The sequence below is a fragment of the Poecilia formosa genome, unplaced genomic scaffold (genome assembly GCF_000485575.1).
Source record: "Poecilia formosa unplaced genomic scaffold, Poecilia_formosa-5.1.2 Scaffold2268, whole genome shotgun sequence".
In the NCBI taxonomy this organism is placed as follows: domain Eukaryota; kingdom Metazoa; phylum Chordata; class Actinopteri; order Cyprinodontiformes; family Poeciliidae; genus Poecilia; species Poecilia formosa.
In genome coordinates this window covers 5,938-19,420 of record NW_006802207.1, presented here as the reverse complement: position 1 = coordinate 19,420, position 13,483 = coordinate 5,938, and the positions used below count along the sequence as shown (strand labels likewise).

General features: G+C 38.8%; 1 protein-coding gene across 3 annotated transcripts; it reads right to left on the bottom strand.

Annotated features, from left to right (window-relative positions):
- Positions 1 to 16: 16 nt before the first annotated feature.
- Positions 17 to 9,414, bottom strand: LOC103133116 (receptor-type tyrosine-protein phosphatase delta-like). 3 transcript variants are annotated; one of them, XM_007544884.2, is made up of 4 exons: positions 8,994 to 9,335; positions 6,756 to 6,764; positions 4,476 to 4,493; positions 27 to 1,112 (listed from the first exon to the last, which is right to left on the bottom strand). In XM_007544884.2, exons 1-4 carry the CDS (start codon positions 9,202 to 9,204, stop codon positions 943 to 945), a joined length of 408 nt encoding a protein of 135 aa, XP_007544946.1. In that variant the 5' UTR covers positions 9,205 to 9,335; the 3' UTR covers positions 27 to 942. The 3 variants fall into 3 exon arrangements, with proteins under 3 accessions (XP_007544947.1, XP_016523233.1, XP_007544946.1); XM_016667747.1 differs by lacking the exon at positions 6,756 to 6,764 and having other exon boundaries at positions 18 to 1,112; positions 8,994 to 9,413; XM_007544885.2 differs by lacking the exons at positions 4,476 to 4,493; positions 6,756 to 6,764 and having other exon boundaries at positions 17 to 1,112; positions 8,994 to 9,414.
- Between the last annotated feature and the right edge of the window lie 4,069 nt (positions 9,415 to 13,483).

Below are 13,483 nucleotides of genomic sequence, written 5' to 3'. Positions count from 1 at the left end.
TAATCCTCTTTCTTACAGACCCCAAAAACATCCCTAAGGTGAGTAGGAATTGATACATGGTCGATACTAAACATTTCATAGTGTGTGCGAAAAGACCAAAAGTCTTTTCTTACACGAAGGGGATAAATGCAACATTATTGTCCCCTGAGACATGTAGAGCTCAGAAGTAAAGCCTTGTATGTCTTCACTATCCGTGAGGTGATAGAAGGCCCAATAAAAGCAGGTTTAAAAACCACAAATGGCCACAACGTTTGAAGTGAGAAAGCAAACACGGCTTTGAACTGGGTTAAAAGGTGAAGAGATCCATCACCCGAAAGCTCCTTGAAGGAAAAAGGACAATACATTCTTCTGCTAGCCATTTTAAAATATATTTGATAATATTTTAAATTAACTGTGCTCAACTAAAGTGAAGTAAAAACGAAGGATTACTAAATGCTGTTTAACCAGAGTAAATTATAAGTTAGGGGGGAAAAACCCTAACAACTCTGTCTAGGCTGCTGGATGAACAGTACTGTACTTAAAAATACCCGTAGAGTAGAATTAATTGCCGTTTCCTGAATCTTTCAAGTTGCATCCTCAGTAATGGGATTACAGGTGCCCTAGTGTTTGTCAGTAGGGAGGAGGAAAGAAAAGGATCTTTTCACAGCTGGAGCTGATGAACGAGGTCCGTTCACTCCCTCCACCAACTCCAGCAGTCAGCTTTTTTAAAAGCAATTAGTAGATACATGCTGCAAGCGGCCTCGTCACTGGTGTTAGACTCGGGCTAATCAACGGAAACGGACCGGAAACACATAACAGAGCAAATACTGTAGGTTCAAATCAGTGCAGGTAAGGCAAGTGCAAGGAACAGAAAATAAACTGTAATAGAGCATACTTACAGTGACCTCATAGCACACGGACCCTTGCAGACAATGTGGCGATTTAATCGCTCCTTATCAGGTTTTAAAGGCAGTGTGATACTAATGTTTGGCGAAAACAAAACAGGGGAGGCTGTTTCCTACCTCTGACGTAAAGATTAGCCGGGGCAGAATAGCGAGTCCCGTCGTTGTTCGTCGCCACGCATTCGTACTTTCCCTGGTCCGGTTCCTCGCTGTGCTCTATCTGCAGGGCTCCTAGTTGGAATAACAAACGAGGGTAACAAAAGGCAATGTGGTCAACTCGGTTCACAAACAAAATGACTTGTCTTCTGCATTCTCCTTTCATGTCTGAGGTTAACTTGCTTCAGAGACATTAAGTTTTAGACTTTATCTGCTAGTTGTTATTATGCGTCTCAAGTAAAATGGGGACTTCTATGCATGTGGACAGCTGCAAATTACAATCATGCAAAACATTGTAATACAGCTAAGATTGTTTATTTCTGTTATCAGAGCTAAAGTAGCAAACCAAGAAAAGAGTAAAAAAAAATAAAAAATAAAAAACGGAAAAGAAAGTAACTCATAAAAACAAGGTATACCCTATCATTTTGATTTTTTTTTTTCTGAGTAAAAAAATGGCAGATTGTGTTAAAAAAACGCACACGCTCATCTCAGTGCCAATTAGGCATGGGTTGGTTTCTGGTGTCAAGGTATACAATTTAAATTTTTTTTTTTTTTTTTAGGTTACAGTGTAAAAGCAGATTTTGCTGCACACTGGGAGCCAGCTGGCTAAAAGAAGACTACAATACATTCCTCTTTCATCCAAACTATTCCTGTGTCTTGGCCTTTTGCAACTTTGTACCTCATTCGGTGGTATGCTTTGGGTCCAAGCTTTAATTTACTGACTGATATCTTGAGATATTGCTTCAATACTTTGACAAAATTTTATTTTCTTATGTCATATATGTTGTGAGGATCATTAGTTCCTCTTGGTGTACAATCACACCACAACATGATGCTGCTGCCAGCATACTTCAGTTGAGATGATGTTCTCAAGTTTGCCAAGCTTCTTCTTTTTCTGACATCTTAATAGCCAAAAACTTAGACCTTATGTAATGTCTTCAGAAATGAACTTTTTTGCTTGAATACTTTTTTGTTGCGTTTCTACTAATAGCTTCTTTCTCTCTGAATGGTCTTTCAAGCCCAGTAGGAAGAGGGTTTTTTTCTTGTTTCTTTTTAGCCCACCTTGACTACCTAATATACAATCATCTCTGGGACACAGAACCCATCTTCTTCCTGAATGTTGTGATGGCTGCACATTCTTGTAGTGCGCATATTCACGTGAACGGACGATTGTTGCACCTTCTGGCATCTGCAAATTGCATTAAAGGATGAACCAGAGAAGTGGATGTCCACAATTTCTTGAGATTTTTCCACACAGGGAAGCAATGATGTTGCCTTAAAATAAGCCAAGACATTCCTATCTGGACTTTCCCAAATTGTTTAAAAGGGAATATTAGTGTATGTAAGAGCAGAGAAGCTGGCCTATGTCTGAAAATGGTAGACCTAGCCCCAGAGGTCACTAGTGACAGGGCCAAGTAAAGACAGAGGATCGATGCCATGAATTCTGTACAACTGGAAACAACGGGAGAAAAGAGCAAGCTGCAAAAGTCGGACTTACATTTCTGGCATTTAGCAAACTGAAATACTTTTGGCACATCTAACTGGCCTTTGACACTGAAAAATTGTATGATTTAATGCCAGTCAATGAGACAGATGGTTGTGTGTTGCTATCCAGTGAATGTAAATATCTGATTTCGACTGTATGCAAAACATTTAAAGAAAAAAAAAAAAAAGAAACTGTTTTGAAGCTACATTTGGTGCGCTAAAACCGACTAATTTGCCGGCTTATTCTGCTTATGTTAAGTGCTGTTAATATATTAATTGTGTACTTTTACTTAAATCTGGATCTACAATTATTATTTTTGCAGTAGTAAGAATAACTTCTGCATTTTTTGCTTTGTGTTTCTATCTAAATACCTTGATAACAAGAAACCTTGGCATTTAACTCAAGGTTCTGACACCATGAGAGCCTCGTACCGACCCATGCCTAGCGCCAAAGACAACAAAAAATACAAACGGCCGATTTTTACTTTGAATAAGAGGGGCAACCCATCAATATACAACATGTCACTGGACTGGTCAGTATGGGGATGAGTGATACTGCTTCAGGGAAACATGGATCAAACAAAAGAGGTTTACAGTATAAGAAAGCAGCGCAACAAGGGAGGACAATTTAAAAAACAAAACAAAAAGAAAATTTAGGTATGATTCTTTTTTTTTTAGCATATTCAATCACAGATCAGTTGTAATATTCAGCCTATGGGGTAATTTGGACTTCACCTGGGTGAAGTATCTTTGGAAAAAGTAAAAAAAAAAAAAAAAAAAAAAAAAAAAAATCAGCAGCATGTGCAAAAATTTGGTGCTGCTCAGATTAGCTGGAAAAAAAATGTTTATTGAATCGTTAATTCAGGCAGAACCAACATATAACCCTCTAACAAAAGGTTTGACATGCAAATCTTAGCAAGAAATGTATGTCGACACAACTTACAACCTTCTGACAACCCTTAGCTGAAAAATAAAATGCAATTGTATTAGAAGACAAAATTCAAAATGCGGCCTGAGCCAACAAGAAAGTATAACCATCCACTGCTTTAGCCACAAAAAGACACCCATAAAAATCCACCAATGGGATCAGCAGTGTGGTGTCACATGACTCAAAGAAAAATGGCTTTATGCATCAACAACTCTCCCGCTCCATGTCACACGGCAAAAATGAACCAATCAGGTCCTCGCCAGACTCTACAGTTTGCCTTTTCCCCAAACCCTGAAGAAAAAAAATTAAAAAGTCAAAAAAGATTTAAAAAAAAACCCAAGAAAAGTAAGAAAAATAGGTGAAAGAGGAAGGTGGGAAAAAAAAGCACCGTAGAAACTTTATCAAAAAAGTGGTTGTTTGGGCTTTTTTGTAGAGGTACAGGAGAGGAAAGCAAACAGAAGAAATGGGAAAAAAATAGTTTGCAAAGATAGAAAGAAGTCTTTGGGAGAGGTGGTGTTAGGTCTTCCACAGCATCTGCGCATGTCGGTTTTTTTTTGTGCTGAACAAGAAACAGCTAAGGGGGGAAAAATGCTTGGTTGTTTTAGTTGGACAAAAAAGAGGGACACATGATTGGCTATGGCCAAAAAGGAAAAAAAACAACAAAAAAACAAAAACAAAAATGAGCATTAAAATATAGTTTTGGAGGAAAAAAAATAAAAACAGAATTGTCATTGTATATGCTTATTAGAGCCAGGGCAAGCATATCACAACTGAGCTAAAAGAACAAGAAAAAAACAACAAAACAAAAAAAACCAAAACACAAAGGAGTAAATAAGGCATAGACACGATGATGAAATACAATTTTAGTCAACCAAAACCAGGACAAATAAGGAGGATGGGTCCATGTGAATGAAATGGTATTCGATCTTTGTAAACAGGACAAAAATGGGAGCGTACGGATGGCTTGACAGCAAGAATGAATTTGTATTATTTTCATTCTTTGAACGTCAGTTCAGCACTCTTACCTCTTATTGGCGTACCACCTGGGTGGATAATATGAATGCAAATAAGATTGGAAAGAAGAAGCATTAGTACGAGTAGATAGAGGTTGGGGGGCTTTGGAAGAAGAATCAAATTAGACTCAACAGGGTACGTAAATAAAGGTACTACAGGAAAGAGAGAGGAGAGAGAAGAAGAGAGAACTTTTCTTTGTGTACTCTATTGGCAGAGAAAAGACAGGATTCATCATAGAAAAATCATAAAGTCAGAAGATCTTGTGAAACACGTGGGGGGGGAGGTGGTGCCGTTTTTTTTTTTTTTTTTTTTTTTTTTCCCAAAGTGGCTTCTGAAGACCATCTACTGAGGGGGAAAAGACTTTTCAGGACTTTGTACATGAGACTGAAAGCGGGCGGACCTTTGGCTTTGATCTAGAGGTAAAGCTGGCCGCCTCCCTAAAAGCTCTTGGGGACTTTTTCCCTACTTAAGGTGCTGGTGTTAAAACATTAAAGTAGTGGATAAGTGAGTGAGGAACAAACATGTGAGGATTGATTATTATTCAGGTCAGTATGCGACAATACTTACAGTACTATGAAAAAATAATTACCCTCTTTCAGATTTCTTCGTTTTTTTGTTTGTTTTTTTTTTAACTTAATTTTGTCACGTTAAAATGTTTCAGATCTCAAACAAATTTTAACATCTGACAATTACTCCCTGAGCAAATACAACAAGTGGTTTTCAAGAAATTATTTAATTTCTCAGGGAATCTGACCCTGCATGGGAACCTAAACCTGATAACTGTTTGCACCACCATTGGTAGCAAAAATGCTGGCGATGACGCATTTACATCACTGTTTTAATTCAGTATTAGAAGGTTTTCAAGTACATAAATCTTGTTTATGGTCACACCACCACACCTGGAACTGATTTTAGGCGAAAATGCTAAGGTAAATGTGATGGGTTTTTTTTGAGCCATTCAGTGATGGACTTGCTGGTGTCTGTTGCATTATTGCCCCTGCAGCATAAAACAAGTGCACTTGAGGTTAACGTCACAAAGTGGTAGCCGGACATTTTCATTCAGGGTTTTTTGCTCAAGAGCCGAATTCATTCTGTTGCAGTCCCAACGAGTCATCCACATTACAAAGCAGTGCCTTTATAATGCAATGTATAAGAGTGCTTCCTCCAGGTTGGGCATAAGGTTCTATCCCAAGAGGTCTTGTTCATGAATCGTGAAAAAAAAGAGTGGTAGATTGGTGTGAAATCTGTAGCGATGCGAGTGCTGTACTGCTTTGTCGTAGTCAAGAAAAAGCAAAATCGAAAGGAAAAGTTCTTGATTTATCTGGTTGATTTATATTCCTACTAGGAATGGAGTCAAGACCAGTTCTTATTAGACTGAGACCGAACTCTCCAAAGCCGAGACTGAATGTTTAGAGTTCAAATAGTATTTTAGGACACTTTTTCTTTGGGGAGGAAGGCACCACAAAACGCAAGAGTTAATGGGGGAATGGTTAGTTTCTCAACCAACATTTCTTGTTGGTATTAAGCAAATAATTGCCATAATTAACTAATATTTAAGTTATTAAATGCAGCCACGCATTGATACGCATTCTCTAAACTGAATTCATCAGCTCCGTTGCACAGTAGTTGCATAGAGAGTAATAAAGACTTGTCATCATATCGGCCATGGAGTCAAGGCTGTGTCTTCAGAGACCAAGACAGAGCCAAAGACAAGGGGAAAAAAGCAGGAGAGATCAGTCTTGAACCCGCCATGCCTGGGTCCCTCCCTCATCTACAGTCATGATGCCAAAAGAATGAGATCGTGGATACAAGCAGCTGAAGGGCACTTACTTAAAGATCAGAGATTCTCTCGGAGGGCCCCAAGTGGCTGTTTCCCCCCCCGACCCAGCCCCAGATAAAGCTGATATTTGTCTGATATTACACTTTGTGTGAAGATCTGAAACATTTAAAAGCGACCAAAGGAAAATAAATAAATAAATAAAAAAATCAAGAACAGAAGAGATTTGTAAGGGGCAAATACTCTCTCACAACACAGTAGCCTGAAGCTTGATGGTTAAAATTCTCAAGATAAGGTGGTATTACAGCTGGCAGTGGTATTAATAGCAGTAAGACAGTTACACATTGTGAGGGTAAGGGGAGAGTGTGTGCTGTGTGTGCGTGTGTGTGCGTGTGTGTTTTCTAGCCCTGACACTCTAAGCTATCTGTTAGTAAAATGCATGCCATGCATTTTAATAGTTGTTGGAACATGGAAATTAGTGGGGGTGATGTGTGCTTTGGAGCTAAGCACTTACCAAAGGATTCTGTAGAATTTAAAAATATAGAGAGAAGAAAGACAGCATAAGAATTATGATTATACTCCTTAAGTACGTTTAGTTAACAAGGTTTGGTTAATGCTTTAGCAAACTGCACGTGAATAAAAGTCGCAAGTTAGAAGTTAAGGTTAATCTGACACAGTTCTACTGAAACAAAAATAAACAACAAAAAAAACAAGTCAGGTTAACACGATGAGTTAACAAAAGGAAAGCTGTGAAATCTGTGAAGACAGGTGGTCAAACAGACAAGACGTCCAATTTAAGAAGTTATGCTATTGGGTTATCAGCTGGACAGAACTGGTTAAAAGTTAGAATAGTTGTTTTCTATTGATATATTAAATGAAAACAAAACTGGCATTTACACATTAAAGCAGGGACTACAGTGCCTTGCAAAGGTATTCGCTCCACTTCGGCTTTCTCACATTTTGTCTCGTTACAACCAGTAACTGCAACCGGCATTTAAAGTGATAGACCAAGAGAAAGTAGTGCTGAAACTGAAATGGCATTTTTCATTTTCACTAATAAAATCCAAAAAGATGCGCTTCTTTACGTCTACAAATAGTCTGGAATATTCTTCTGAACGTTTTACAATGTCTTCTATAAAAAAAAAAAATAAATAAAAATAAAAAATAAAAAAAAAGCTTATCCAGATAGACTGACTGGTGGGCATTTAAAGGACAACTTTCAAATCTCGCCAGAGATTTACAACAGGGCTTGGTCAGGACTTTGATTAGGCCATTCAAAGAAATGAATATCATTTCCTCTAAACCACTTTATTGTAGCTCTGGCTGTACGTTTAGAGTGATTATCTTATTAAACGGGCTAAAGGTGAAGTCTTCTGCCTCATCTATTATTGACAGTTAAACCCTGGTATTTACAAGGTTAGAAACCACAATCATATGTCAATACTTGAAACCCCAACAAAAACCTTTATAAATACCAATTTCAATTGTTCAAGCATCAAATGTACCTTTACATGCCCACAGGGAAAACAGATGCAGCTCCAATGAAGAAGTCTACATCTACAGTCTTCCTTATCTTTACGTTTAGGTGCACAACATCACCACCAAAGAAAATTAAATGTTTCTCCTGGATTGGCTGCTCTGCAAATCCATGCATGCTCTGCATTTTTTGGAATAGTTTAGATATGCTATGTAAAAAATAAAAAAATAAAAAAACTGTGAATAAGTGGATTTTCCACAAATGTGGAGTCACGTTCCACAAAAAAAATATATATATCTACAAATACTGAATTGCGAATAAGTGCACTATACATACACTCATCTTCCTCTCTTCCTCCATGGCAAGTTTATTTATCATTGGTGAATAAAAGTATCTCCAGAGCATGATCCTTCCATGCTAGACTATGTTTTGTGGGAGTAGTGTGTTCAAGTTTGTTACTTTATGTTGGTCTATCAAATAAAATACAATCTAAATGGACAAGTTTGTGGTTTTAAGGTGGAAAAAAATGTGACATTGAACATTTTAGATTTTTTTTTTTCCTTTTGCATGGCACTGTATAAAGTCAGAATGAAGGGATAAAGGGAAAGCTTTATGAAGTTTTACGCACTACTGTGGCTGATTAGTTTCAAGAAATAAACTTCTTCTCATTGAATCTGAAATGCTCTTAAAGCAAAACATTGACTGCAGGACAAATATGTTAGGATAATTAAATTGCTTCTCTGCGTGTTCTCCTACTCTAAAAGCATGTGCATTAATTTGTGGGCTCTGAATGTGGCCGAATGTTGACTGAAAGGTGTAAGTAATGGGCATAATGGTTCTAAGAAATACTGCACCAATGCAGTGGAGAGTAAAACCAAGATGAAAGGGCAGAAAAAAAAGAAAAAAATTAAGAACAATTGTTTGTTCAGAAAGTCACAGCAGTGAGCAATGTGGGCAGAGGTTAGGGCGAAAGCCAGCAAACACAGAAAGGAAACAATCCCAACAGCTCATGACAACACTGGAAGACAAAGGGAGACGCACATAAGACAGACAAACAGGGATGTACAGCAAGTAGAGGACAGGAAATAGTCGAAACAATGCCATTACCTATAAAACGAAAAGCCAAATGAGAAGTTAAATCATGGGCAGGAAGAAGAGGGGATGAAAGAGCAGAGGATATAATGTGGGAGCAGATCAGATAGAAAGTGAAAAAAAAAAAAAGAAAGAAAGGAGTCTCCCTGTTTGGTAATTGAGTTTTCAGCAGAGGAAACCTACCTGATCTGAGCTGCTTAATGCGTCCGTTGTTGTTGGTGGTGTTGACAGGGAGGAAGTCTTTGAACCAGGTGATGTCTGGGTCGGGGTTGCCGCTGGCGGCACAGAGCATGGTGGCGGTGCGCGTTCGCTCCACCACCTTTAACTGTGGGCCCATGTCTATGGTGGGGAAGCCAGGGGGCAGCTGGTCCTCTGCAAAACAGGTTGGAGACATTTTGGGCAAGATGTCAGAGACAGCGAGGCGGTGGTCTTAATGAACCCATGACCCGGTGGCGGGGGAGTAGAAATTAGGCCAGACTGTAGAGTAACAGAAAATTAGTGAATTGAGAACAAAGGGGTTTTTTTATGCTGCTAATTCTCTGTGTGTCATTTTCCTTATAAAATTGTGACAGACGAATAAAACGATTTAATTAGCCGTGTTTTAAAAAAAGGGTTACGCAGTACGTAGAGGAACCGATCCGACAGCGAGATGCTCTAGAAATGAGCTTTAAAGCTCTGGACCTGTTCTTGAATTTTTAATTAGTTCCCTACTGAAACATTAAAATACCCTCTGCTTCATGGGAGACGGAGCACACACACACACACACACACACACACACACACACACACACGCACACACGCACACAGGAGCAGCAGGGAGACGACTCATCAAAGCCAGGGTCGAGAGAAGCGCGCGTGCTTCTTTCAGCCAGCTTACCAGCAGTGACAAGCAACAGATGTGGCTGATTACTCTATGCTCTGAACATCCGGAGAAAATTCTTATTAAAAAGAACTTGGTACACCTTGATACCGATAACTGACCCAATATATTAATGCGTAAAAAAAACAAACTTCCGGTATAAAACTAGCATGTCGAACAGACAACCAAATCACACAGTATAGGCTGCTGGTATTTATTCATGCAAGCCGTATCTGGGAATACTGTTTAAACAAGCTTTTTACAGACATGCACAGGCCTAAATAAAGTAACTGATAAATTTTGCATTGCTTCTGGCGTCTCCATGGACTGATAGTACTGTAGTCGGAAGGGATGACTTCAGACTACCAGACTACCAAGCTTATGATGGGCAACAGCCGCTAGTAAAAAGCCTTTTTATGCAGGCTGAACTGCAGATATACGGGCTCGTGAATTAAATCTGCCTTATTTGTGGGACGGCGCGTCTGTGGGCATTTAAAATTTTAACACATTAGTTATTTACACGCAGTAAAAGCAGCAAAAAAAAATGTTAATCTTCCTGGATGTTATTCGACTCAAGCAGCCAGGGTGTTATTAAACCTATCAGCTAAGTGTGGGCAAAATGCAGGTAAATATGATTTCCGAAATGTCAACCTCTTTTTGTAGTGGCAGCATGCTGAAAGAAGAAGGGACCCTGACACCCCCGACTACAAATCCATTCAGGTGAGGTGCAGCTTTGATGCTCTTTGATGATGGCAGGTGGCTGCGCTGTGTTGTCTAAGCTGTCTTGTTCCTGTCCGTGTCTCAATTTTCAGCCTGAACAGGGCCAGGGGACCGTCTCGCTGCGGGTTGAGATGTGAAAGATGATAAACTCACAGGGCCCCATTTGCTCCAAACATGTTTTTTTTGTCTTTTTTTTTTTATCAAAACAAAGCCTGCAGCAGCTTGCCATTCTTTTTGACGAAGTGCGTTCGGCTTGTAGCAAGCGGCTATCTCTGAAACGCTGCACGTTTAAATATTCTATGCGCCATAATATCCCAATTTGCAAAACGCCTGCCTCTCTGCAGCGACAGCCAAGTCTTAAACTCCCAAACAAGACCTGCTTATTCTGACTGCCAACGAGGCTAATGCACACCTTTAAGTCTTCCTTTTCCCGCTGCGATGCGGCTAATTAATATCTTCCCTTGCTTTCGTAAGCGGCGCTGTTTGTTTTTGAAAATCGCTCCTTCATTAAATTTTCATGAGGCGTCATCAGTTTGAAACCCGCTTTGAGATGCCATGTACTGCATGCAGCAAAACGACAAATGTGGCCGTCATCCAACACCGCCTTTGGTTGTCTGGCATGGAAAACCACTTCTGTGGATAAATCTTCTCAGAAATAAGACCGCATTGCAAACAAGTGACTTCATACTGAACTGCAAAACTTTCCCGACTCTTGTCAGTGCGTCCTTGCCTGAACTGGTGTGAAACTGAAATAGTGTTTCAGACATTTCAGAAGGTAAAACTCGTGTTATATAGATTAATTACCCAAAGCGGAAAAGTTCAAGCCTTTACAAGGGTGGAAAGCTACAAAAGGTCAAGAAGCTCGTACCAAGTCATTGCAGAAAACTGTTCAGATTGATGCAGTCAAACACATTCGTAGAAAGTTGAGTGGAGGGAAAAGTGTAGTATGAAGAGGTCAACCAGAAACAAAGAGAGCATTGGTAAGCAAAATCGCTTCAGCATGAGGTCAACACATCAAAGCCACTGTGCATATCCTGAACCAGAGACATTAGAAGTGTCTTGTAATTCCCAGAACTTATAATTCGGTCATCTCTGAGAGTTCTGCTCTGGGGTCATTAAAAAGTCAGTTTTTAGTTTTTATTTTTTTACTTCTATTCATCCAAAGACAGATATTTACCTAATCCATTTCTCTGATACACTTGCTTCTTTCACCCACATAGAAAAACCAGAGAATATGGGTGATGCGACTTACCAACAAGGGTAAGTACCATTCTTTTGTTTTTTTTTGTTGTTTTTTTTAACAAAAATAAAATAAATCTTCTCTCACCAAGAAGATTTTGGTGGGACTGATGTAATCTTTTTTTCCCCAAACAAAATTGGAATTGGAAAATTTGAAAAAAAAAATACAACCAATCACATCAACTAACAGTTTCAGATTTCATGCTATGTTGTAAAAGTAATTTTTCAGTTTTGAAGAAAAATTGTGGACTGTATTTAATCTTCTCTAGTTCAAAATAGTAAGACCAAACCCAAACTGAATCATTTATAGGAACACAGAGGCCAACTTAAAACACACACAAAAACAGCAATAGCAAAACTATCTCTACCATGCTTTGTTCAAGGCATCTTTTACGTCCAGACCTAAAGCAAGAAATTGCTTTAAAAACTGTGAAACAAGATCTCACAACTTTGTCAGTGGCCAATTGAATCGGTTAAAAATATGAAAATAATTCAATGAAGACTGTGCTGAGTATTTCACTTATTTTGTACTGTAAATCAGAATGAAAAGACGAGCTGTGGTTCCATAAAAATCTTTAGTCGTGCTCAGAATGTTCTTCCTTTGTGTTTTTATGTCTCTCCAATGTGAACATTACTGCAACTCCTGGGTGGGTATTCAAATTTCAGTGTTTTTATGGGGAACTCTACAGTCTGCATGGAGAAAGAAATGTTTTCAATGGGGGTAAAAAAAAAAATAATAATGTTGGAGCGCTGCAGGTGAAGCAGGTAGAGCAGACGCTCCATAAACTGTGGCTACAGTCCCGGGTTTGACGACTGGACCCGGGCCATTTGCTCCATGCATTCCCCCATTCTCTCTTCACTCCCTTTCTTGTCTGAATACTACTCAATAAAAGCCACTAGCGGCTCAAACAATAAAATGAAATAAAAACAACAACAACAAAAAAAAAAAGGTCAAGTCAGTCAGCGCCTAAAAGTGCTCAGACTGGTTTAGGGTTACGGTTGGCTGGGGTTGATCCTGGTTGGTCCATCACAGGTCTAACATCTGTCTTTTACTTATATACCAACTCCTACAGTTGACTTTTTCTGATCACGTTTAACTGTGTGAAAATCTGGTTTTGCCGTCATTTTGACCACAACGTCACGGAAGAACAGATGTACCTCAATGGGACTTTCTTGACTAAAAATAAAGGTTTTATGATTATTACTATAACAGAGACACTCGGAAAAACAGACAATATTCAAACAGCCGTGCAACTAAGCCCTAATTTAGCATCTCCAATGAATCCAACATGCAAGATTTTGGACTGCAGGAGAAAAGTGGAGTACCTGGAGATGGTTGTAGCAGCCAAGATATGAAAGGGCAGTGCTGTCAGAAACACCATCCCACGGGTCTGGGGTTTCAGGTACTAAAGGTAAGTTAAGTATTTTAACTTAGAGTTTAAAAAAAGATTTCTGATCTTTTTTTTTAAATACTCAAAGGCTGGCAAACAATATGAGTGTTGTTAACTTATGGAAGACGTTCAGTCTCAGAAATAACTTAAGTCGCAGTAAGAGAATAACCATCAAAAAGTAATTTTACTTCAAAGTACTTTCTTCCTTTTTTTTTTTTTTTTTTACAAAAATAAAGATTTTCAGTTGTTCAATAACTAAAAAGAATTGTAAAATGCCTTATCGTTTTAGAAACTCCAATGCCTGCTCAAATGTAAGATACTGAAGAGGGGAAAAGGGTATTAATTGGAGGTATTTCCTGTCCCTGCAGCCTGTTCAAGGTCAAAGACACAATTAGTAGATTTCTACAGCAAGTCCAAAGCACACCTGATCAAACACAATAGCCAAAAGCAGGCCTACAAGCATG